The 26,319-nt window shown below is 44.3% G+C and overlaps 1 protein-coding gene across 1 annotated transcript in view; it reads right to left on the reverse strand.

Moving 5' to 3' along the window:
• The window catches only part of cacna1c (calcium channel, voltage-dependent, L type, alpha 1C subunit), an 880,695-nt gene that overhangs the window by 104,753 nt on the left and 749,623 nt on the right, over positions 1–26,319 (reverse strand). Inside the window, exons 38-39 of the mRNA XM_060902748.1 lie at positions 25,296–25,398; positions 25,062–25,163 (exon numbers count right to left, since the gene is read on the reverse strand). Coding sequence (XP_060758731.1) covers positions 25,062–25,163; positions 25,296–25,398 — 205 coding nt within the window. The remainder of the gene's footprint in view (positions 1–25,061; positions 25,164–25,295; positions 25,399–26,319) is intronic.

A 26,319-nucleotide genomic window follows, 5' to 3' on the forward strand; every position in this document is an offset into this window, starting at 1 on the left:
AGAACAGCTTGTTTATTCTCCTGGCCTCTCCTTCCTTGGTGTATCTCCTCAATCTCCTCAACCGGGTGGCCAGAGCTGTTAGTCGCTGTTTGGCAGTTTCGAGTGCCTCTGGTATGGAGAGTGAGTTGTACTTCCTGGGCGCCCCTTTATTCACCATGTTCCCTTTCTGTAGTTCAGCTAGCTGGCTAACTTCTCTCCTTGCTGCCTTTATCTTGGCCTCTAATCGTCTCTTCCATGGTGGATACTGTTTGTTATGTCCCGAGCCCACCTTGTGTCCAAGCATCTCCATGATTACTGTTGCTGTACTGTGTATCAGCTTGTTGGTCTCAGTGATGGTTCTTGTGGAGATTGTCTTCAGAGCAGCATTCACATCTACTAGTAGATCTTCTGAAGGTACTTGGCAACTCAGCTTTGGTATTCGTCGGGGGCTCCAGGTTTCCAGTTGGGTCACGATCTTCCTTCTCAGGTCAGCAGCTCTTGTGTTGAGGCTGTTAGCTGTTGGGGCTTGGTACCCAATCTCTGGTTGTGGGGATGATGACATCTCCCCGCTGACCTGTCTTCCTGGCATCTTCCTGGCATAATAGCAACTATTATGGATGTTGGAACACTGGGCTAATAGCTGTTGTGGGTTTCGAAGTATCCAATGGTCCCACATTCTCTGCATGTATCCCCTCTCTCTGGGATTGCTTGTATAGTAGCATTCCAGCAAATGCGTATTTTCTGTCCTCGTCCATCGATGTCTTGTTCCAGTAGCCCATTTCTCATCAGTTTGCCCTGGTTCCCTAGCAACTGACGCAGACCTTGTTGACCCGGGCAACATCTGAGCCGGTATGACTCTATCAGTTATGTTTTCACTCATTCCTGATATATCATGAGGGGTTTTGCCTAAGGACCCTTACTGGATGATGTTTTGCCCCGACCGGGATTCAAACCCCGATCTCCTGCGTCATAGTCAGTGAGCATTACCACTGTACTATCCAGCTGATATACATACATACATACACATACATATACACAACCCTGATTCCAAAAAAGTTGGGACAAAGTATACATTGCAAATAAAAACGGAATGCAATGATGTGGAAGTTTCAAAATTCCATATTTTATTCAGAATAGAACATAGATGACATATCAAATGTTTAAACTGAGAAAATGTATCATTTAAAGAGAAAAATTAGGTGATTTTAAATTTCATGACAACACCACATCTCAAAAAAGTTGGGACAAGGCCATGTTTACCACTGTGAGACATCCCCTTTTCTCTTTACAACAGTCTGTAAATGTCTGGGGACTGAGGAGACAAGTTGCTCAAGTTTAGGGATAGGAATGTTAACCCATTCTTGTCTAATGTAGGATTCTAGTTGCTCAACTGTCTTAGGTCTTTTTTGTCGTATCTTCTGTTTTATGATGCGCCAAATGATTTCTATGTGTGAAAGATCTGGACTGCAGACTGGCCAGTTCAGTACCTGGACCCTTCGTCTACGCAGCCATGATGCTGTAATTGATGCAGTATGTGGTTTGGCATTATCATGTTGGAAAATGCAAGGTCTTCCCTGAAAAAGACATCGTCTGGATGGGAGCATATGTTGCTCTAGAACCTGGATATACCTTTCAGCATTGACGGTGTCTTTCCAGATGTGTAAGCTGCCCATGCCACACGCACTAATGCAACCCCATACCATCAGAGATGCAGGCTTCTGAACTGAGCGCTGATAACAACTTGGGTCATCCTTCTCCTCTTTAGTCCAAATGACATGGCGTCCCTGATTTCCATAAAGAACTTCAAATTTTGATTCGTCTGACCACAGAACAGTTTTCCATTTTGCCACAGTCCATTTTAAATGAGCCTTGGCCCAGAGAAGACAGACATCTTCTCTGCACTTCTGGATCATGTTTAGATACGGCTTCTTCTTTGAACCATAAAGTTTTAGCTGGCAACGGCGGATGGCACAGTGAATTGTATTCACAGATAATGTTCTCTGGAAATATTCCTGAGCCCATTTTGTGATTTCCAATACAGAAGCATGCCTGTATGTGATGCAGTGTCGTCTAAGGGCCCGAAGATCATGGGCACCCAGCATGGTTTTCCAGCCTTGACCCTTACGCACAGAGATTCTTCCAGATTCTCTGAATCTTTTGATGATATTATGCACTGTAGATGATGATATGTTCAAACTCTTTGCAATTTTACACTGTCAAACTCCTTTCTGATATTGCTCCACTATTTGAATTAGGGGGATTGGTGATCCTCTTCCCATCTTTACTTCTGAGAGCCACTGCCACTCCAAGATGCTCTTTTTATACCCAGTCAGGTTAATGACCTATTGCCAATTGACCTAATGAGTTGCAATTTGGTCCTCCAGCTGTTCCTTTTTTGTACCTTTAACTTTTCCAGCCTCTTATTGCCCCTGTCCCAACTTTTTTGAGATGTGTTGCTGTCATGAAATTTCAAATGAGCCAATATTTGGCATGAAATTTCAAAATGTCTCACTTTCGCCATTTGATATGTTGTCTATGTTCTATTGTGAATACAATATCAGTTTTTGAGATTTGTAAATTATTGCATTCTGTTTTTATTTACAATTTGCTCTTTGTCCCAACTTTTTTGGAATCGGGGTTGTATATGGTTTTATGTTCTGGAATTGTGTTTGTTACAATTCTATGCACGAGTTATTAGAAATCTGCTGTTAAGTGTATTTCACCGTTGAGTGTAATTGGCTGACTATGAAGTAAAGAAAAAAGTTGGGGTTTCTAAACTACCATGGGATTTTTTTTTCTTCTGTAGGGTTGAGTTTGATTTTTGCTGTTTTGTTCTTCCAATAAAAATTTTGTGATAGAGCTGTCAAGAGATTTGAACCATTTATTAGAATGGGTGATGGAGCATTGAAAGATAAATGATACAGGACAAAACTTTCATTTTTATACAGCAATTTCACCTATGAGGTTTTGAGGGAGATTAAGCCAAACTTGATATCATCTTTGATTCTTTTGAGTATAAGTTTATAGTTAAGGTTTATCAGCTCTGGCAGCCTGGGGGAAATATTGATGCCTAAGTATTTGATGTTGCTGTTATTGAATGGGAAAGAAAAGTTTTAAGTTGTAGGATCCCAGGCACTAACATACAATGGGAGTACAGTTAATTTGCACCAGTTGATTGTATAGTTAGATAAACTCAAGAAATTATTGATTAAGGTAATAATTTCTTGTAGAGAAGAGTGGGGTTTCTGTAGATATTATATCATTTGCATATGAGCTGATTTTATGTTGAGAGTTTGTTGTTTCATTTCCTATCATTTTGTCTTATTGTTGCTGCTAGAGGTTCGATGAAGATGACAAATAAGGATGGTTAAAGTGGACACTCTTGTCTATGAGCTAAGATCTAAGATCTTCAAGATAAAAGCCTATTATATACAGTGGATTCACAAAGTATTTAGACCCCTTTATTGTTGCATACTTAATTGGTTTGTGAACTTTATTTTTAATATATTTAATTTACATTTTTTAAACTGCAGTTTTCACTTAATCTGGAGTAGTGGTGGCTCAATGGTTAAGGCTCTGGGATACTGATGTGAAGGTCACAGGTTTGAGCCACAGCACCACCAAGCTGCCACTGTTGGGCCCTTGAGCAAGGCCTTTAACCCCCTTTGCTTCAGGCATGCTGGCCCTGTGCTCTGACCCCAACTTTGTAACAAGTTCTCTCTTGTGCTCCCAAAACAGCTCTGAGATGTTGAGGCATGGACTCCACAAGACCTCTGAAGTTGTGCTGTAGTATCTACAGTATTTGGCACCAAGATGTTCGAAGATCCTTTAAGTGGCTTGCAAGGTGGGGTCGTCTCCATGGATTGGACTTGTTTGTCCAGTACATCTCATAGATGGAGGCCAAGTAAGCATGTTGAACTCTTTATCATGGTCCTCAAACCATTCCAGAATAATTGTTTGCATTATCCTGTTGAAAAAGTCCACTGTCATTAGGTAATACCATTACCATGAAGGGGCATACTTGGTCTGCAACAATGTTTACATGAATGCCTGGACCCAAGTTTTCCAAGCAGAACATTGTCCCGAGCATCACACTGCTTCCACCGACTTGCCTTCTTCCCATAGTGCATCCTGGTACCACCTCTACAATCTGAAAAAGGCCTTTGAGTTTTGCTTTAATTAACTCTGCCACAATTCCAGTCATTGTTTAGTCATTGCACTTATGTCAATGATGTTGAAAAAAGAAAAAAAAAAGCCACGATGGGCCAACAAGCAATGTTTTGTTGACAGGAATGCAGTATATGGCAGCAACATTGTTGTCTTCTGCCATTGGTTTCATTGCAATCCAAGGCCACTGTAAGGTTTTTTTTTTTTGCCTTCTCTGCTGCTCATAACCACACTGTAAAAAAAGAATAGTCGAGAATACTTGAAATTTCAAGGCAACAGTCTGCATTAAGAATTTAATGTTTTGCCAACGATATATGCCCATGATAATCCAAACTATGATAACACTGTTATCTTTATTAAGAATTCTTAATTAAGTCAATTTTCAATTCCTCATTCTGCCAACATAGATTTCTCTTTTTGCTGAACAGTGACATTCACAGTAGTACAAAAAGGCAATTGAGGTTCTCACAATTTTTGGGGGGGCTTTTTTTACCTTTATTTGGATAGGACAGTGTAGAGACAGGAAATGAGCGGGAGAGAGATCTGGAAATGACCTCAGGTCGGAATCGAACCCGAGTCCCTGGACTTATGGTATGGCGCCTTATCCACCTGAGCCACAACAACATGATCTTCAACCGGAGAGAGAACCACATTGCCCAGCCCTTGCATTTGGGAGAGGAAACCCCGTGTCTTGGTCATTAAGAGCATGTGCTGAATAAACACCTGTGGCAATTATGTATTTTCAATTCAGATTATTCACAATTGCATATTTACACATCATTGAGGTGCACCCTATCAGTTTGATGTGGATTTTTCTGTTCGTTAATAATTATTCATATTTTCTTGTCCATTCAATTGTGAATATGGAATTACTTGAACAAAGCATAATTCTATTTTTTAGAATTATCCACATCAAGAAAAATCCACATCAAACTGATAGGGTGCACCTCAATGATGTGTAAATATACAATAGTGAATAATCTGAATTGAAAATACATAATTGTCACAGGTGTTTATTCAGCGCATGCTCTGAATGACCAAGACACGTGGTTTCCTCTCCCAAATGCAAGGGCTGGGCAATGTGGTTCTCTCTCCGGTTGAAGTTCATGTTGTCGTGGCTCAGGTGGATAAGGCGCCATACCATAAATCCGGGGGCCTGGGTTTGATTCCGACCTGAGGTCATTTCCTGATCTCTCTCCTGCTCATTTCCTGTCTCGACACTGTCCTATCCAAATAAAGGTGAAAAAAGCCCCCCCAAAAATTGTGATAACCTCAATTGCCTTTTTGTACTCCTGTGAATGCCACTGTTCAGCAAAAAGAGAAATCTATGTTGGCAGAATGAGGAATTGAAAATTGACTTAATTAAGAATTCTTAATAAAGATAACAGTGTTATCATAGTTTGGATTATCATGGGCACATCGTTGGCAAAACATAAAATTATTAATGCAGACTGTTGCCTTGAAATTTCAAGTATTCTCAACTATTCTTTTTTACAGTGCACATCTTTATGCATTGTACTCATCAAGCGGTCATGAGAGTAAAGACAAACAAAGTAACCTTTCTGGTTTCATTTCAGTGAGTAGTTTTTGTTTTTCTTTCTCATAGTCTCCAGTATGAGCGTTCTTTTCCACAGTTTTACCCTCAACTCCAGAGATGAACTAAATTATCTTGGAAATGTATTGCAAACAATCATATATTATCTGGGGTCTCTAAGAGAAGCAGAAGCTCAATATATATTTCTGTACGGGGTGTCTGGAACACAATATCAGTAGAACCTCATTGAGTCCCATAAAATTAGGAAAAGCCATAAAGTATCAAGCAGATTTTAAAAATGTCAAGATATTTTTTTCAGCTCCTAAGATGCTATTGGACCCCAAACAATGCAAAATAATGTTGGGAACATAAGTTTAATGAGTTTAACACCTTATGAAGGCGGCACAGTGGTGTAGTGGTTAGCGCTGTCGCCTTACAGCAAGAAGGTCCAGGTTCGAGCCCCGTGGCCGGCGAGGGCCTTTCTGTGTGGAGTTTGCATGTTCTCCCTGTGTCTGCGTGGGTTTCCTCCAGGTGCTCCGGTTTCCCCCACAGTCCAAAGACATGCAGGTTAGGTTAACTGGTGACTCTAAATTGACCGTAGGTGTGAATGTGAGTGTGAATGGTTGTCTGTGTCTATGTGTCAGCCCTGTGATGACCTGGCGACTTGTCCAGGGTGTACCCCGCCTTTCGCCTGTAGTCAGCTGGGATAGGCTCCAGCTTGCCTGTGACCCTGTAGAAGGATAAAGCAGCTAGAGATAATGAGATGAGATGAGACACCTTATGAACTTCTGTACTTATGATGAGACAACTTATGAACTTCCCACCCCCCCACCCATCTGTCCCTCTGAGTTACATGTTGATCCTGGGATTGAGATGCTGGCCTCTTCTGCCCCTCGGACCTGCTTGATCCATCCTGGTGCCCTGTGTCTGGTCGGAGTTTTATCGCCCCACTCCTGTGAAGGACGGCCCCATGAGGACAGTTGAGGGTTATACCTGTTAAAACTGTTAATATTATAGTCAGGCTGTCTGTTGTTGCCCAAATGAGGATGGGTTCCCTTTTGAGTCTGGTTCCTCTCGAGGTTTCTTCCTCATGTCGTCTGAGGGAGTTTTTCCTTGCCACCGTCGCCACAGGCTTGCTCATTGGGGATAGATTAGGGATAAAATTAGCTCATGTTTTAAGTCGTTCAAATTCTGTAAAGCTGCTTTGCGACAATGTTTATTGTTAAAAGCGCTGTACAAATAAACTTGATTTGATCTGTAAATCTGTTCTATGCTGGAATGGGAGTTTCATATATCATGAATAATGAAGAAGTTCCAAGTTTGTGGCAGTCTTAAAACATGGCCACCACAGACTACAACTCCCAGCAAGCACCACACCACCCTCCCTCTCCTGAATTCTAATTGTGCCGCACCTGGTCCACATTACCCAAATTACCACCAAATATACTTGAGCACTCTTGCTCCGTCTGTCCATCATGAAGTATCACTGAGTGTTTACATATATGAACGTACCAATCCTTTGACATTCTGCTCTGTTAATCACTGTTTATGATCTTGCTTCTGCCTTTCCCTACTTTGATCTTTGTTCTGCCTCTGACATTCTGACTGTGCCTTGCACAACCCTTGCTTTCCCTGACTATGCTTTGGATTATGATTTGGATTTGGTTACTAGTTTGCCATGGCTTCTTCTTTGTGATTGCATCCATAAGCATTTCTGATAGAATACTTGGCAGTATTCATCATGAATTTAGCAGAGGAGACAGCAAATTTCTCTTTCAGCGTGGGGATGCTTATTGGGAGAACACCAGCAGATGTGAAGTGAACTGGATATCCACATCTCACAGCTCCAGTGTTGCAGGTTCTCCTAATGCACCCCACACCCACTGTGAGTGCTTCTCTTGTGCCCTGACCTGACAAATTCTCCGGAGAGGTTTCTCAGTGTAAAGGCTTCCTGCTTCAGTGCTCGCTCTACAACACAGACAAGTATAACTGACCAGCAGAAAATTGCTCAGTTTATCAACTTGCTCACTGGGAAGGTGCTTCACTGGATGACTGCCATGTGGGAAAGGGGTGGTGAGCCCATAACTTCTTATGATCACATTGTGTAACTATTTAAGAGTGTTCATCCACCAGCCAGAGGGCATAGCAGCAGGTGGATTGGAGAGCTACCGAACATGCATTAGAGTTCCATACCTTTTGAGTGCCTCAGGGATTCTAGGAGCTATGTTGTCAGGCGCATTTGCCCCTGGTAGGGTCTCCCAAGGCAACCAGGTCCTAGATGAGAGGTCAAACAAAGAGCAGTTCAGAATGACCCTTATGAGAGGAAAAGCAGGTATCCGAGTGACCTCACCCAGACCAGGAATATTGGGGCCCCACCCTGGAGCCAGGCCTGGGGGAGGGGCTTGTCGGCGAGCACCTGGTGGCCAGGCCTATGTCTGTGGGGCCCGGCAGGGCCCAGTCCAAATGAGCAACATGGAACCACTCTCCTGTGGACCCCCCACCCGTAGGAGGTGCTGTAAGGGTCTGGTGCACTGTGGATCAGGTAGCAGCCAAAGGCGGAGGCCCTGGTGTACTGATCCACGGCTGACAAAACTGGCTTTTGGGACATGGAATGTCACCTCTCTGGTGGGAAAGGAGCCTGAGGTTGTGCATGAAGTTCAGTGGTACCGAACAGATATAGTTGGGCTCACCTCAACACATAGCTTGGGTTCTGGAACCAATTTCCTGGAGAGGGGTTGGACTCTCTTCTATGCTGGAGTTGCCAAGGGTGAGCAGTGCCGGGCAGGGGTGGAGCTGTTGGTAGCCCCCCAGTTTGGCACGCTAAAATCGGAGTTCTCCCCAGTGAATGAGAGGGTCGTGTCCCTGTACCTTTGGGTCAGGGAATGGTCTCTGACTGTCATTTGCGCTTATGCGCCAAATGATAGTTCAGAGTACCCGGCCATCTTGGAGACCTTGAGTCGGGTGCTAGACAGTGCACCATGAGGGGACTCCATTGTTTTACTGGGGGACTTCAATGCTCATGTGGGCAATGACAGTGAGACCTGGAGGGGTGTGATTGGGAGGAACGGCCTGCCCGATCTGAACCCGAGTGGTGTTCTGTTGTTGGACTTCTGTGCCATGCACGGTTTGGCCATAACGAACACCATGTTCAAGCAGAAGGGTGTCCATAAGTGCATATGGCATGAGGACACCCTAGGCCGTAGATCGATGATTGACTTTGTAACCGTTTCGTCTGATCTACGTACAACCATATGTCTTAGACACTCGGGTGAAGAGAGGAGCAGAGCTGTCAATTGATCACTACCTGGTGGTGAGCTGGATCAGATGGCAGGGGAGGAGGCTGGACAGACCTGGTAGGCCCAAACGTGTAGTGTGGGTATGCTGGAAACATCTGGCGGAGGCTCCTGTCAGTTGGATCTTCAACTGCCACCTCCGGCAGAGCTTCAACTGCATACCGGGGGAGGATAGGGACATTGAGTCTGAGTGGACCATGTTCCTCACCTCCATTGCTGAGGCGGCCATGCAGAGCTGTAGCTGCAAGGTTGTTGGTGCTTGTCGTGGCAGTAATCCCCGAACCCGGTGGTGCACACCTGTGGTGAGGGGAGCCATCAAGCTGAAGGAGTCCTATTGGGCATGGTTAGCCTGTGAGTCTCCAGAGGCAGTTGACAGATACTGACGGGCCAAGCAGAATGCAGCTCTGGTGGTCACTGAAGCAAAAACTCGGGTATGGGAGGAGTTCAGTGAGGCCATGGAAAGTGACTTTTGGTCGGCCTCGAAGAGATTCTGGCAAACCATCCGGTGGCTCAGGAAGGGGAAGCAGTGCTCTGTCTCTACTGTTTACAGTGAGGATGGAGTGCTGTTGACCTCAACTGGGGACATTGTCTGGCGGTGGAAGGAATACTTCGAGGATCTCCTCAATCCCACCTACTTGTTGTCTGAGGAGGACATAGAGTCTGAGGGTGCTTGGGAGGACTCACCCATCACAGGGGCTGAGGTTGCCAAGGTGGTTAAAAAGCTCCTTGGTGGCTGGGCTCTGGGGGTGGACGAGATTCGTCCTGAGTTCCTGAAGGCACTGGATGTTGTTGGGCTGTCTTGGCTGACACACCTCTTCAACATTGCGTGGAGGTCAGGGACAGTGCCTCTGGATTGGCAGACTGGGGTGGTGGTGTCCCTTTTAAAAAGGGGGACTGGAAAGTGTGTTCCAACTATAGGAGGATCACACTTCTCAGCCTCCCTGGGAAAGCCTATACTGGGGTGCTGGAGAGGAGAGTCCAGTTGATAATCAAACCTCGGATTCAGGAGGAACAATGCGGTTTTCATCCTGGTCGTGGAACACTGGACCAGCTCTTTGCCCTTGCAAGGGTACTGGAGGGTGCATGGGAGTTTGCCCAACCGGTCTACATGTGTTTTGTGGACCTGGAAAAGGCTTATGACCATGTCCCTCATGGTGCCCTGTGGGGGGTGCTTCATGAGTATGGGGATCAGGACCCACTACTGCAGGCCATTCGGACCCTGTATGACCAGAGCAGGAGTTTGGTTTGCATTGCCAACAGTAAGTCAGATTCATTCCCGGTGCATGCGGGACTCCACCAGGGCTGCCCTTTGTCACAGGTTCTGTTCATTCTGTTCATATTCTGTTCATTATGTCTTTTACGGACATAATTTCTTGGGAAACAGCCAAGGGGCAGAAGGTGTCCAGTTTGGTGGCATTAGGATCACGTCTCTGCTTTTTGCGAATGATGTGGTCATGTTGGCTTCATCAATCTGTGGTGTACAGTATACACTGGGATGGTTTGCAGCTGAGTGCGAAGTGGCTGGGATGAGGATCAGCACTTCTAAGTCCGTGGCCATGGCACTCAGCCAGAAATGGCTGGAGTGCCTACTTCAGGTCAGGGGGGAGTTGCTACCTCAATTGGAGGAGTTTAAGTATCTCGGGGTTTTATTCACGAGTGAGGGAAACGGGGAGCGGGAATTGGACAGATGGATTGGAGCAGCATCAGCAGTGATGTGGATGCTAAACCAGTCTGTTGTGGTAAAGAGAGAGCTGAGCCAAAAGGCAAAGCTCTCAATTTACTGGTCCATCTATGTTTCCACTCTCACCTATGGTCACGAGCTGTAGGTAGTGACGGAAAGAATGAGATTACGGATACAAGCGGTAGAAATGAGTTTTCTCCGCAGGGTGGCTGGGCTCTCCCTTAGAGACAGGGTAAGAAGCTTGGTCATTTGGGAGAGACTCGGAGTAGAACCGCTGCTCCTCCACATCAAAAGGAGTCAGTTGAGGTGGTTTGGTCACCTTGTTAGGATGCCCCCTGGACGCCTCCCAAGGGAGGTTCTCTGGGCATGCCCCACCGGGAGGAGACCCCGGGGCAGACCCAGGACATGCTGGAGAGATTACATCTTTCAGCTGGCCTGGGAACACCTCGGTATTCCCCCAGAAGAGCTGGTGGAGGTGGCTGGGAAGAGGGAAGTCTGGGCTGCTCTGCTTAGGCTGCTACCCCCGTGACCCAGATCAGGATAAGTGGTAGAAAATGGATGGAAGGATGGATGGAATGACAATCAGGTGTGAGTGGGCGCCCTGTTTTATTTAAAGAACAGGGATCTATCAAAGTCTGATCTTCACAAGCCAAGTTTGTGGAAATGTATCATGGCATGAACAAAGGAGATTTCTGAGGACCTCAGAAAAAGCGTTGTTGATGCTCATCAGGCTGGAAAAGGTTATAAATCCATCTCTAAAGAGTTTGGACTCCACCAATCCACAGTCAGACAAATTGTGTAGAAATGGAGGAAATTCAAGATCATTGTTACCCTCCCCAGGAGTGGTCGACCAACAAAGATCACTCCAAGAGCAAGGCGTGTAGTAGTTGGCGAGGTCACAAAGGACTCCAGGGTAACTTCTAAGCAACTGAAGGCCTCTCTCATATTGATTAATGTTAAGGTTCATGAGTCCACCATCAGCACAACACTGACCAACAATGGTGCGCATGGCAGGGTTGCAAGAAGAAAGCCACTGCTCTCCAAAAAGAACATTGCTGCTTGTCTGCAGTTTGCTAAAGATCACGTGGACAAGCCAGAAGGCTATTGAAAAAAAAATGTTTTGTGGACGGATCAGAGCAAAATAGAACTTTTTGGTTTAAATGAGAAGCGTTATTGTGGCAATGGGGGCGTGGCCAAGTGGCAGTTTGTGAATGGAGGGCAGGGTCGGGGAAGGTAAGTGGCTGTCATTACACCTGGTGTCCATTAATGTGTATGGGTGTGTTTGTTTATTTGTAGCAAGGATCGAGCATAAAAGGAGCGGGAGAAGAGAGAAGAGGAGCTCCCTGACCCCAATGCATGTGTATGACTGACTGACTGACTGAATGAATGAATGAATGAATGAATCAATCAATCAATCAAGCTGAAAAGCCAAAATAAGGACAATAAAAAGTGTGTATGTGAACATCAACTCTCGCCTGCCATGCTTCTGTGCTCCACCCACGTCAGGAACTGTTACAGTGGTGCCAAAACCCAGGACGCACAGAAGGGAACCACCCCATGGAGTCCTCCCCATTCAAAGAGCTCATCCTTGCCCTCGCTACTACCCAGCAGAACCAGCATCAAGCACTGATCGCCTTCTGAAAGGAACAAGAGCAATGCTTCAAAGCCTTGATGCTGGCCCAGCAGGAAGATTGCCAGGCGTTCCGGCATCTGCTCGTGTCAGCAGGGGCATTGACCATCACTGCAGCCAGCACCCTCATGAAGATGGGCCCGCAGGACAATCCGGAAGCATTCCTCGCCCTCTTCGAACAAGCAGCTGAGGCATGGGGGTGGCCGCTGGAGCAGTGTGTGGCATGGCTCCTCCTGCTCCTGACTGGTGAGGCGCAGCTCGCAGCACAGCAGCTCCCTGCTGATAGCCAACTAATGTATGCTGACTTGAAGAAAGCCATCCTGCAGTGGGTCGGCCGCTCCCTGGAACAACATTGCCAGCGTTTCCGGATGCTGGCATTGGAGGAGGTTGGCCACCCGTTTGCATTTGGCGAGCAACTAAAGGAAGATCGCGATGCCGATGAGATCATCGATCTGGTGGCACTGGAACAGTTCATCTCTCAACTTCCGGAAGGAGCAGTGGAATGGGTCCAGTGTCATTGCCTGGCGTCACTAGGATGAGCCATCGAGCTGGCAAAGGACCACCTGGAGGCAGCTCTGATGGCAGGCAGATGAGGCATCTCTCCTTGCTTCTCCTGTCGCTCTCTCTTCTCCCCCCAGCTCTCTTTCCCCTCTGCACCCCGTTCCCCTACCACGGAGGTGGCGGCCAGCTCCTCCCCAGCTGGTCTGTCACACCCTTGGTGTTCTCCCATCTCCCTCTTCCATGTCTGTGTTGTCTCCTCCTCATGTGAGTGACTCCCATAACACCAGTGCAGAGGAATAGGCCTGGGCTGGTGTGCTGGCGCGGTGGGGAATCGGAGCATGTCCAGAGTTGGAGCTCCATCAGGGAGGTGGGAGCAGTGATCCAGATCCCCGACATGCCAGAGACCACCCCCGATCGGGCTGGAACATATCGCATACCAGTAAGTGTTCAAGGGGATACATATCATGCATTGGTGGATTCCGGTTGTAATCAGACCTCAATTCGCCAACCTCTGGTGCAAAGTGAAGCATTGGAGAAAGCACAAGCGGTGAAGGTGTTGTGTGCACAAGGATGTTCACAGTTACCCTCTAGTGTCCGTCCATATTCTATTCCGGGGCCAAACACATAGAATTAAGGCAGAAGTTAACCCTCATCTCACCCACTCCTTAATTTTGGGAACTGATTGGCCAGGGTTTAAAGAATTGATGGAACACATAATTAGAGGTGGGTCCTACATAAATACATCACGGGAAGCTCCTGGTGTGGCATTGACTGGGGAAGCTGTCACAGAGCCGTCTATGTCAGCACCGTGTCAGAGCAATGTGAGGAACGAGGAGCACCCTGCCCCTCCTCCCTCTCTCAAGGATTCCCTTGGGGATTTGTTATTTGCAGTACAAGAGGTCCCACAAGCCTCCACGGGGTTTTCTCCATTCAAATTATTATATGGGCGTAAGTTGCATGGCATTTTGGATGTGCTATGAGAAAATTGGGAGGAGGATCCTTCACCTAGCAAGAATGAAATTCAGTACGTTCTTGACCTGCACGCAAAAATCCACACACTCACGCACCTAACTCAGGAGAATTTGCAGCAGGCACAAGAACGTCAAAGCCAGCTGTGTGACAGGGGCACGGGCCTTAGAGAGTTCACGCTGGGAGACAAAGTACTCGTATTATTGCCCACGTCGAGTTCAAAATTAATCGCCAAGTGGCAAGGACCCTTCGAGGTCACACGGTGAGTTGGAGACGTCGACTATGAGGTGAGGCAAGCTGATAGGGGTGGGGCATTGCAAATCTACCACCTCAACCTTTTAAAACGCTGGAATGAGGGGGTCCCCGTAGTGTTGGTAATTCCAGAGAAAGTGAAGCTGGGGCCAGAGGTAAAAAAAGGTAACATCTCAAAACACTCCAGTCCCCTGTGGAGACCACCTCTCACTGACCTAACTCAAGGAGGTAGAACACCACATTGAGACGCCCCCGGGGGTGGTGGTGCATAGCCGCCCTTACCGCCTACCTGAACACAAAAAAAAAGTGGTCCGGGATGCACTCAAGGCCATGCTCATGATGGGCATAATCGAGGAGTCACACAGTGACTGGAGCAGCCCAGTGGTCCTGCTTCCCAAGACCGATGGGTCGGTTCAGTTCTGTGTGGACTATAGAAAGGTCAACGTGTTGTCTAAATTTGATGCATACCCAATGCCTCCCATTGAGTTGCTCGATCAGTTAGGTGCAGCTTGCTTTAATTTGACACTGGATCTAACAAAGGGATATTGGCAGATCACCTTGACTCCTCTATCCTGAGAGAAAATGTCAAGTCAAGTCAAGTTTATTTTCCACACCGTTTGGATTACACCAATTAGTCACGCTCCCTTTTGGGTTATTTGGGAAGCCCACTACATTCCAGCAGCTCATGGATAAGGTCCTCCACCCTCACGCTGCCGCATATCTCGATGATATAATAGTCTACAGCCATGATTGGCTGGGGCACCGAGAACATCTGAGGGCCGTTCTAAAGTCGATGAGGCATGCAAGCCTCACAGCTAACCCAAAAAAGTGTGCAATTGGGCGGGTGGAAGTATGGTATCTGGGGTTCCACTTGGGTCATGGGCAGGTGTGTCCCCAAATTAAGACTGCAGAGATTTTGACCTGCCCAAGGCCCAAGACCAAAAAGGGCGTGAGACAGTTCCTGGAGCTGGCTGGCTATTATTGGAGGTTTATACCTAATTATTTGGACGTCACCAGCCCGCTAACCAATCTCCCTAAAAAGGGGGGTCCAGTGGACGGAGCAGTGCCAACAGGCATTCTCTAAGGTAAAAGCTGCACTGTGTGGGAGGCCACTTTTGCACTCCCCTGACTTCTCTCTCCCCTTTATTTTGCAGACTGATGCATCAGACAGAGGGCTGGGGGCCGTTTTGTCCCAGAAGGTGGAGGGTGAGGAGCGCCCTGTGCTGTACATCAGCCGTAAACTCTCGATGCGTGAAAGCAATGCAGCACCATCGAAAAAGAGTACCTTGCCATCAAGTGGGTGGTCTTCGCCCTCCAATACTACCTGCTGGGGCGCCCTTTCAGTCTGTGTTCAGACCACACACTCCTCCAGTGGCTCCACCACATGAAGAATGCCAATGCGCGGATCACCTGTTGGTATCTCGCCATCCAGCCATTTAAATTCGAGGTGGTTCGCAGGCCGGGGGCACAGATGTTGGGGTGGACTTCCTGTCCTGTGGGGGGGGGGGGAGTCTGCTTCAGGCCAGATGGCTCCCCGGCCTGAGTCAGGCAGTGGGGGTATGTGGCAATGGGGGTGTGGCCAAGTGGCAGTTTGTGAATGGAGGGCGGGGTCGGGGAAGGTAAGTGGCCAAGTCATTACACCTGGGCCCTGTACTACGAACGGAGGTCAACCTACCCAGAAGTAACCCAGGGTTCCCCCGCTAAACTGGGGTTGACAAAACCTGGTTATCTTGTTTGGGGTTAAACGGTACTACGACGCCAGTTATGAAGTTGATTTGTTGAACCTGTGTTAACCTAATCAGGGTTAATGCACGTTCACGTTAAAGGGGAGGTTATCAGCGCAAATCACCACTGTTCACAATGGCATGGTCGCCGTACTTCACGGAGGAAGAATGCGCTGTCATAATGCAAAGCTACGAGTTCAAAACAACATTAAGAGCAAAATCTAACACAGCGGCTGCCAATAAGAAGTGGCAAGCATGTTGGCAACGAATTGCCGATCAGGTAAATGCGTAAGTACATTCTCCCTTCTACATGATCCAGAACAGAAGTATAGGATGAGAGAAAGCTTCATGATCAATCACAAGTCACAGAAAATGGTCCTTCGACGTGGCCCCAGTCATATATAGCTTGTTTAATGTCCAAAAAATCCTGAATAAAATTTGGTATGGTAAATTCATGGAGTAGCCTACTTAAGCTGATATATGTGCACAGAGTCACATGAATTAGGATGACTGACTGTTCAGTCCCTTTGACTAAGTTGGTGTATGTCCTGTGAACATTTCAGAGGCAACAGCAGTGCCAAACGCACCTGGCAACAGGTGAAAATGAAATATAAAAACATCATTCATAATGGTGTGTGTGTGTGCGCGTGCAAGCAAGCATTCATTTGCCTTTTATTTATTCAAGTTTTATCTGTTTGCCTAATACAGGGATCCCAGACGTCCGCGATTTAGCAGAATTCCGCTATTTTTCTAGCCAAAGTGTTTTTTTTTTTTTTAAATCTCTTGTATATCCGTTAAAAATGTTTGTTTAAGTAAAATGACCAGCAGAATATGTTCTGATTTGGTTTGCTTGTTTAGCGATGTTTTTGTCAGCTTCGTTTGTTCTCGTTGACATTCGGGAACACTCGGAAGTTAAATTGATGTAAATACCGCGAGACTATACGCGATAGAATGAGAAAACAATATGGCTGCGCCCATTTGCTAGAAAATGTGTTTTAACTCCGTTCGTGCTTTTGTTTCTAATGCGTTGAACTTAATTCAAAATGCAGGGCTGTGAAATTTCCACAGATTCTGTCGCGAAAAATATCTTCACAAAACGTCTATTTTTGCATTAAAAATTATTGGGGGGGGGGGGGGGGGTCTAGTCGGTTTTAATCGCCTTGCACGAGACCGGCGGCTCAATACAGCCGGACTCGCGGAGTTTTATGCCAGCTGAGCGTGGAACACGTCTTGACTGCAAATGACAGAGCAGTCAAGCATTACGTTTTATTACGTGACCTGGCACCGCGTACGTGAATTTTGTACTTACAGGGTGCAAGATCAGACATAGTTAACATGCCATCAAAAAGGAAAGCTAAGGAGGTGTTTGAGAGAGATGCAAAGAGGGCTAGAAAAGAACACACAGACAGACTGAAGGAAAAGATGAAAAAGAACAAGTTTGCAAAACTGAAAGAGATGGTGTTAAAGAAAAGAAAATTAAAAGACTTTCATTAGATGCTGTTTGACAGACTATGAACATTTTGTAAATAGCTTTAATAGAGGAATGCAAACACTATAGAACTAATAACTAATAGCCTTACTGAAAGATGAATTGAAAGAAATAGCTGGGAGTGATGCAAAGAGGAATAGAAGGAGCCAGAAGTAAAAGAAAAGATGTAAATAATATATTAGATAAGAAACATTAGTTTTTTTAAACTTTTGCTCTGTAGACAAGAGACATTGTGACAGATTCTTGGAAAAAGCCAGGACATAATACAAGAATTAAGTGTAATTTGGAAGACAACAGGTATCTCTCACTTAAATATTGAGCATGATTTTTCACAAAGTCATTTTGAAAGGCCTATCAAAGTTTTCTTTTATTAACATTTCTTTAAATTGTTATTTACACATTTTTTTACTTTTATTTTGATTAAGAGATAAAATACAGGCACTTTCAAGGTATTTTACATGGATCTTTCATTTTAAAAGAGAAAACTGTTGATAGGTATTTTATATGGCAAAATGAAGACCAAGACTAGTCAAATATTTACTTCTCATCTCATCTCATTATCTCTAGCCGCTTTATCCTTCTACAGGGTCGCAGGCAAGCTGGAGCCTATCCCAGCTGACTACGGGCGAAAGGCGGGGTACACCCTGGACAACTTGTTGAGATCAATTTTTTACTTGCAGGAAATGCTCAGAATACACCATATAACACCTAAAATGGCTTGGTGTCTGGGGCCCTGTGGGCCCCAGACCCCCGGCTTATGCTGGGGGGCTGTGCCCCCCAGATCCCCCCTTTTCCTCGGATTTCTTATTTACAATTTCACAGCCTTGAATATGTCGTGGAAAAAAGATATCGTCCATAAAAGAGATAGCGGAACAGTGTCCAGGTTAGAAGAAGTATATTCTTCAAAGCTACATTTTCATCTAATTTTTATAAATAACAATTTTTTTTTGCCACTTATGTCATTGATTACAAAATATGGCATCAAAGAGATACACATTATTGTTAAATTCTGTTGCTTTTCTATGTTAAATCTATGTAAAAAATGTGTTCTATAGCATCTTTAAATGTTAAAATCTCAACAGCTTCAGGGGGCTTGCAGCCCCCTTGACCCCTGCTGATAGTTTCTTACATTCCTCTATTTTTTTTCAATTACTGCTGGGATCCCTGCTAATAGTTCAAATTGTTTTGTATATAGTTTATAATGTTGTTGTGTGATATTAATGATAATATTGTGGGAAAACTACTTTGCACGGACGTTCATTTAATTTATTCTATCGTCATTTTGTTGGTTCTATTTTTGTGTATTTTATTTATTTATCTGTTTGTCTAGTTGTATCTATTTTTCTAATAATATATTTTTTGCATTAATAGTTTGTTTTTTCCTATTAAAATAATCTTGTGTTCTTGTTATAACTTTATCTATTTATCTGACTGTTTAGTTGTATCTATTTTTGTTACAATTTCAATATTTTTAATATAGAAAGTTTGTTTTTTCTATTAAAATGTTCTTGTGTGATAACTAGTTCTTGTGTTATATTTATTGTAGTTGTATCTATTTTGTATCTCAGACTTAAATATTTTTGTAAAACAAGTGTTTTTCTATAAAATATTCTTGCGTTCTTGATAACTATGTTCTTGAGTGGGTTCTTTTTTTTTTTTACAGAAAAGCCATTCTGCATGGACATTCATTGAAGCCCTCATTGTTTTTTAATGGTTATTTATGAGCGTTTAGGGGTTACAATAATGTAAGTCTAGGTTGCTTTATATAAAAGGTATGTCCAGAAATATTGATGTCACTGTCTAAGCAGAGGGATCTGGCTTCTTTAGCCAGATTCTTTAGTCTTCTTAAAACTGAATAAATATTTAAAAAGAGCCAAATGAGCCAGTCTTTTGAACGGCTCTTTTCAAAGAACTGATCACAAAGATGCGGATCCCATCAAAGAGCCATAAATCCCATCTCTAATCTGCGCTCCGATATCGCACGGGTCATCCAGGTACGCTGGCATTGTCTCTAGAGGAAATGTCGGTGGAGAGGTGGTGTTTAAAAAGGGTGTGGTTAATTGGAAACCTCGGGTTAACCAAGAACATAACCTGAGACAAGCAGGTTTGAGATGCAGCGTAAATTGCCATGGCAGCATACCTCGGTTTGAACATAGCCAACTTTTGTAGTATGGGTTAATCGGGAAGTTACGCTGCACGTGATCAAGTTACTCTCGAAGTTACCCTGGTAAACCAGAAAACCCACTGCGTAGTACAGGGCCCTGGTGTTCATTAATGTGTGTGTTTGTTTGTTTGTCACAGGGATCGAGCATACAACCCCGATTCCAAAAAAGTTGGGACAAAGTACACATTGTAAATAAAAATGGAATGCAATGATGTGGAAGTTTCAAAATTCCATATTTTATTCAGAATAGAACATAGATGACATATCAAATGTTTAAACTGAGAAAATGTATCATTTAAAGAGAAAAATTAGGTGATTTTAAATTTCATGACAACAACACATCTCAAAAAAGTTGGGACAAGGCCATGTTTACCACTGTGAGACATCCCCTTTTCTCTTTACAACAGTCTGTAAACGTCTGGGGACTGAGGAGACAAGTTGCTCAAGTTTAGGGATAGGAAAGTTAACCCATTCTTGTCTAATGTAGGATTCTAGTTGCTCAACTGTCTTAGGTCTTTTTTGTCATATCTTCCGTTTTATGATGCGCCAAATGTTTTCTATGTGTGAAAGATCTGGACTGCAGGCTGGCCAGTTCAGTACCTGGACCCTTCTTCTATGCAGCCATGATGCTGTAATTGATGCAGTATGTGGTTTGGCATTGTCATGTTGGAAAATGCAAGGTCTTCCCTGAAAGAGACGTCATCTGGATGGGAGCATATGTTGCTCTAGAACCTGGATATACCTTTCAGCATTGATGGTATCTTTCCAGATGTGTAAGCTGCCCATGCCACACGCACTAATGCAACCCCATACCATCAGAGATGCAGGCTTCTGAACTGAGCACTGATAACAACTTGGGTCATCCTTCTCCTCTTGAGTCCGAATGACACGGCGTCCCTGATTTCCATAAAGAACTTCAACTTTTGATTCATCTGATCACAGAACAGTTTTCCACTTTGCCACAGTCCATTTTAAATGAGCCTTGGCCCAGAGAAGACGTCTGCGCTTCTGGATCATGTTTAGATATGGCTTCTTCTTTGAACTATAGAGTTTTAGCTGGCAACGGCGGATGGCACAGTGAATCGTGTTCACAGATAATGTTCTCTGGAAATATTCCTGAGCCCATTTTGTGATTTCCAATACAGAAGCATGCCTGTATGTGATGCAGTGCCGTCTAAGGGCCCGAAGATCACGGGCACCCAGTATGGTTTTCCAGCCTTGACCCTTACGCACAGAGATTCTTCCAGATTCTCTGAATCTTTTGATGATATTATACACTGTAGATGATGATATGTTCAAACCCTTTGCAATTTTACACTGTCGAACTCCTTTCTGATATTGCTCCACTATTTGTCGGTGCAGAATTAGGGGGATTGGTGATTCTCTTCCCATCTTTACTTCTGAGAGCCGCTGCCACTCCAAGATGCTCTTTTTATACCCAGTCATGTTAATGACCTATTGCCAATTGACCTAATGAGTTGCAATTTGGTCCTCCAGCTGTTCCTTTTTTGTACCTTTAACTTTTCCAGCCTCTTATTGCCCCTGTCCCAACTTTTTTGAGATGTGTTGCTGTCATGAAATTTCAACGTGTCTCACTTTTGACATTTGATATGTTGTCTATGTTCTATTGTGAATACAATATCAGTTTTTGAGATTTGTAAGTTATTGCATTCCGTTTTTATTTACAATTTGTACTTTGTCCCAACTTTTTTCGAATCGGGGTTGTAAAAGGAGGGGGAGAGCAGAGAAGAGGAACTCCCCGACCCCAACGCATGTGTGTGACTGAATGAATGAATGAATGAATGCATGCATCAAGCTGAAAAGCCAAAATAAGGACAATAAAAAGTGTGTATGTGAACATCAACGCTTGCCTGCCGTGCTTCTGTGCTCCACCCACATCAGGAACTGTTCCAGTTATGTTTGGAGAAAGGAAAATACTGCATTCCAGCATAAGAACCTTATCCAATCTGTGAAACATGGTGGTGGTAGTATCATGGTTTGGGCCTGTTTTGCTGCATCTGGGCCAAGACAGCTTCCCATCATTGATGGAACAATGCATTCTGAATTATACCAGCAAATTCTAAAGGAAAATGTCAGGACATCTGTCCATGAACTGAATCTCAAGAGAAGGTGGGTCATGCTAGTCTGGCTAACGTGACTTCAAAGCTGTGCGAGCATTTGGTCTGGCAAAGATATTAAGCCCAACCATTTCCCAAAGTGCGTGGTTGACCCGCCTCCCTGAAATGCCTCAGTTTGCTACTGGTCGAAGCCAGAAAAGGCTGTGACAAAGCTTAAACCAATCATATCACTCTTTCCTCTGACGTATGTGATGCGACGGGGCTAACTGGTAGATTAAACTCTTACCAACGCTGGTCGGGAGCAAGGCGATAACGTCCTTCCTTTCAATAAATACCTCCAGGGCTGCTCTTTGCTCCGTTTTCAATGAGAACTTGCTCCATGTTCCTAATGTTTCTAGTGAATGAAGCGCTTCCAGCATAGATTCTGTAAACAATCTATGGCTTCCGGTCGCAGTTCTACTACGTCACTGCCTTGAACACGCCTCTACCCAGGGCCGTTGGAGATGCTCAAAGTTGAATGGCTCCCGATTTTTCGGGAGCTTGGAAGAGCTGTAGATAGCTTGCCTGGCCAGACTAAGCTCGCAACAGGCCCTCGTGTTGCGTCATGCTTAGGATGGGCGGGCCCAGGCTAGGGTCATGCAGCAAGACAACGACCCTAAGAACACAAGTCGTTCTACCAAAGAATGGTTAAAGAAGAATAAAGTTAATTCTTTTGTCAGAAATGGCAAGCTGAGGTGAAGTGAGGACCCAAGAGCAGACTCAAGACTGTGTACAAAAGAAACTTCTTTAATGAAGTGCGGGGCAGAGGTACAATAGGGCTCAGGCAAAATCGGTGGTCAAAGAATGGCCCAAGAGGTCAAAACACAGAAGAGCAGGCAGGCATGGTCAGGGACAAAAACAGGACAGAAAAATCTTCACAAAAACTGAAGAAAACAGGGACAAGGGAAACCCAGGCAGAGGAAGCAAAAAACACAATCCAGAGGAACAGGCAGGTAAAACAGGGGCAAAAAACTGGACAGAAAACTAGACAAAAACACAGAACAATACAGGCAGGGGGAATACAGAATTCACAATACCATAGGGCTTTAGCGAGGTGAGGAAAGTCTGTAAGAGACAGTCTGGCAACAGGAGTAGCTCCAAACAGCTCTTAAGTAGGCCCTGGCTGATGGGAGAGGAGTGGTAGCAGGTGTGGGAGTGCCGCTTCAGGGAAGATGGCCTCCAGGAGGGCAGGACTGAATTCCTGTCCCGGATCTGGCCTGGAGCCGGCGTGGAAGTCCCACAAACTCAGGTATGGATGGACTGGACCAGACTGTGACAGTTTTGGAATGGCCAAGTCAAAATCCTGACCTTAATCCAATCGAAATGTTGTAGAAGGACCTGAAACAAGCAGTTCATGTGAGGAAATCCACCAACATCCCAGAGTTGAAGCTGTTCTGTATGGAGGAATGCGCTAAAATTCCTCCAAGTCGGTGTGCAGGACTGATCAACAGTTACCGGAAATGTTTAGTTGCAGTTATTGCTGCACAAGGGGGTCACACCAGATACTGAAAGCAAAAGTTCACATACTTTTGCCACTCACAGATACGTAATATTGGACCATTTTCCTCAATAAACAAATGACCAAGTATAATATTTTTTTTTCATTTGTTTAACTGGGTTTTCTTTATCTACTTTTAGGACTTGTGTGAAAATCTGATGATGTTTTAGGTCATATTTATGCAGAAATATAGAAAATTCTAAAGGGTTCACAAACTTTCAAGCACCACTGTAGATCGATTGTCCAAGTCCCTCAGACTCAGCCCTCTGCCCAGCCTTCCCTCAGTCTCTGAAACAGCAGAACTGATTTTCTTACAGGTCTGCTGCTATTTTGGCATCCTGGAGGACATAATGTGTGACTAGATTCCCCAATTTACATCTAAACTCTGGTCCAAATTCATGGATTAACTAGGGATCTCAGTCAGCCTGACCTCCGGCCACCAACCCCAGTCCAACGGCTAGGTAGAATGAGCCAAGGAATCGGGTGCTTATTCTGTATGGAGAACCAGAGGGGTTGGGCCCAATTCTTACACTGGGCAGAGTGTGCACAGAATTCATTAAGATATTTAGCTCTACAGCTCATGCCATTTCAGTGCATACTGGAATATCAGCCTCTACTCTTTCCCCGGGATGACTCCACCACTAACATACTGGCTGTCAATCAATGGTTCCTAAGTTTGGGAGTGTGGCCATCAACGCCTCAAACAGGTGTTCAGGAGATATAAGCACTTTGCCAAAAGCCATAGAGGTGAGACACCTGTGTACATCCCTGGAGATAGAGTATGGGTTTCCACAAGGGGCATACAAGACCCCAACAACTGCAAGAAACTCAGTACCAAGTACATTGGCCCCTTCAAGATCCTCCAGAAAATCAATGAGGTGTCAAACAAGCTAGAACTCCCTCAGCACTGCTGCCTGCCACCTACCTTTCACATTTCCTTCCTAAAGGCAACCATCTCAGGGCCCCAACAAGTGATACCTCAGTCATGTCACCCCCAGCATCTCTTAACCTGGAGGTAGAACCCGTGCACTCGGTAGGCAAAATCCTTAACTCATGCCACAAACAGGGTAACATCAAGTACTTGGTGGACTGAGAGGGTTACGGATCTGAGGAACACAGTTGGGTCCCAGCCAGGGACATCTTGGACCCACTGCTCAAGCAAGAATTTCATTCCAGGCAGCCCAAAAAACCAGCACCATGAAGCCGAGGTCATCCCAAAAGAAGAAGTGCTCCCAGATTCTAATTGTGCCGCACTTGGTCCACATTCCCCAAATTACCACCAAACATACTTACGCACTCTTCCTCCATCTACTAAACATGAAGTATCATTCAGTGTTTACATACCTGACCATACCAAGCCTTTGATATTCTGCTATGCTTATCTCTGTTTACCACCTTGCTTCTGCCTTTCCTTACTTTGATCTTTGCTCTGCCTCTGACACTCTGACTACACCTTGCAGGACCCTTGCTTCCCCTGACTGTGCTTTGGATTACAATTTGGATTTGTTTACCAGTTTGCTACGGACTCTTTTCCGTAACTGCATCTGTAAGTCACTAACATTTCTGATATTAACTGTAATTAGTGTGTGAAGTAGATCCACTCTTGCTTTGCGATATCTTCAGTATCAGAATAACCAGTGCTATTTGCCCATTTAAGATTACTCTAAATTCTTCTGTAGGTCTGCCATTCAGCTTTTTTTCCAGCCAGTTACCTAATTGTCTTAGAAATCAGTTAAATTCACTGCATGTGTACATATTTTTTCATTTGATCTTAAGAATAATTTCTAATACTTCATTTAATCGTAATAATTTACCCACATCTCCTGCATCTATCTATCTATCTATCTATCTATCTATCTATCTATCTATCTATCTATCTATCTATCTATCTATCTATCTATCTAATTTTTTTGTTTGTTTGTTTGTTTGTTTGTTTGTTTGTTTGTTTGTTTGATTGATTGATTGATTGATTGATTGATTGATTGATTGATTGATTGATTGATTGACTGATTATTGTAAAGTGTTTCATTAAGCAAGCACCAACACTCAAGATCATCACTGACCTCCTGCTGGGGGAACAACCTGGTCCAGCAACTTCATACTAGTCCTCTTCCAGATTTTTTTTACGATTGCCCTCAGTTCTTCGTTTGCCTGCTCCAGATTACCTAACACCACACAAAGTGTTAATATTCCTTGATCTATATGTATAGCATGTATATTGTCTCAGCACTATTGGAGCTAACTATAACTTAACCAAGATTATAAGTATGATATCACTTGAGTGGAGCATATTATACCTTCAGTTTTAATGCGAAGGGCTGTGCGGACCAAGGCAAACAGAGTAGCATTAAACATTACTGTTCCATCACTGTTTAGAGGCATGTTCATGGATACCAGGCGCTGAAAAAGAAAGAAAGAAAATCATCACATACATTACAAGTAAGGGTGGACACGTGTTGTGATTTTTACGGCTTGTGTGTGTTGAGTGAATATCAAAAGTCTATACTCCCTTGTTTAATTTGCAGGTTTTAGCGATATAAAGAAATTAACTGAGATAAATGATGTCAGACCTTTTGCCACCTTTAATGTGATGCAGCAACTAACAAAATTCAAGTGAAAAACAAATGAGGTTTTAAGAAAAAACAATGAAAATAAATAACCTAGAATAACCTGGTTGTATGTGTCCACACCGTTTTATAATGGGGAAGTGACTGTGCTTAGAATTAATGAATCTCATTCAAACTCATTTTCAAAAGGAATGATCATACAACTGTCTTCAATGAAGTGATTCTGATTAATGATCAGCTGTTTCTATAAGAGTTTCTGGACACTTTCTTGGTTTTAACTGACTGCTGAAACTATGATCTTTGAACAGCTTACAAAGCATGCATGGGCTCTCATTGTGGAAAGGTATCGTCCAGAAGACAGGTACAAAAAATTTCTAGAACATTAGATGCACCACAGAACGCCATAAAGGTGTTCAATCAAATCAAAGGCCAAGAGACATATGGCAACATTAAAGGAGCTGCATGTACTGGTCACTCCTTGCATATAGTAACAACAATCTCTCAGATTCTTAGCATGTCTGGGCTATGGGGTAGAAAGGCTAGACAGAAGCCCTTTCTCATGAAGAAAAAAAAATCCAAGCCCACTTAAATTTTACCCACTTGATCTATGTGGCAAAATGTGCTATGGCCTCATGAGTTCAATTTAGAACTTTTTGGTCATAAATTTAAAAGATATATTTGTGCAAAAACAAGACAGCTTATCATCCAAAGAACATCATACCACAGTTAAGCATAATGGTGGTACAATCATGCT

The sequence above is a fragment of the Neoarius graeffei genome, chromosome 21, assembly GCF_027579695.1.
Source record: "Neoarius graeffei isolate fNeoGra1 chromosome 21, fNeoGra1.pri, whole genome shotgun sequence".
Lineage (NCBI taxonomy): Eukaryota > Metazoa > Chordata > Actinopteri > Siluriformes > Ariidae > Neoarius > Neoarius graeffei.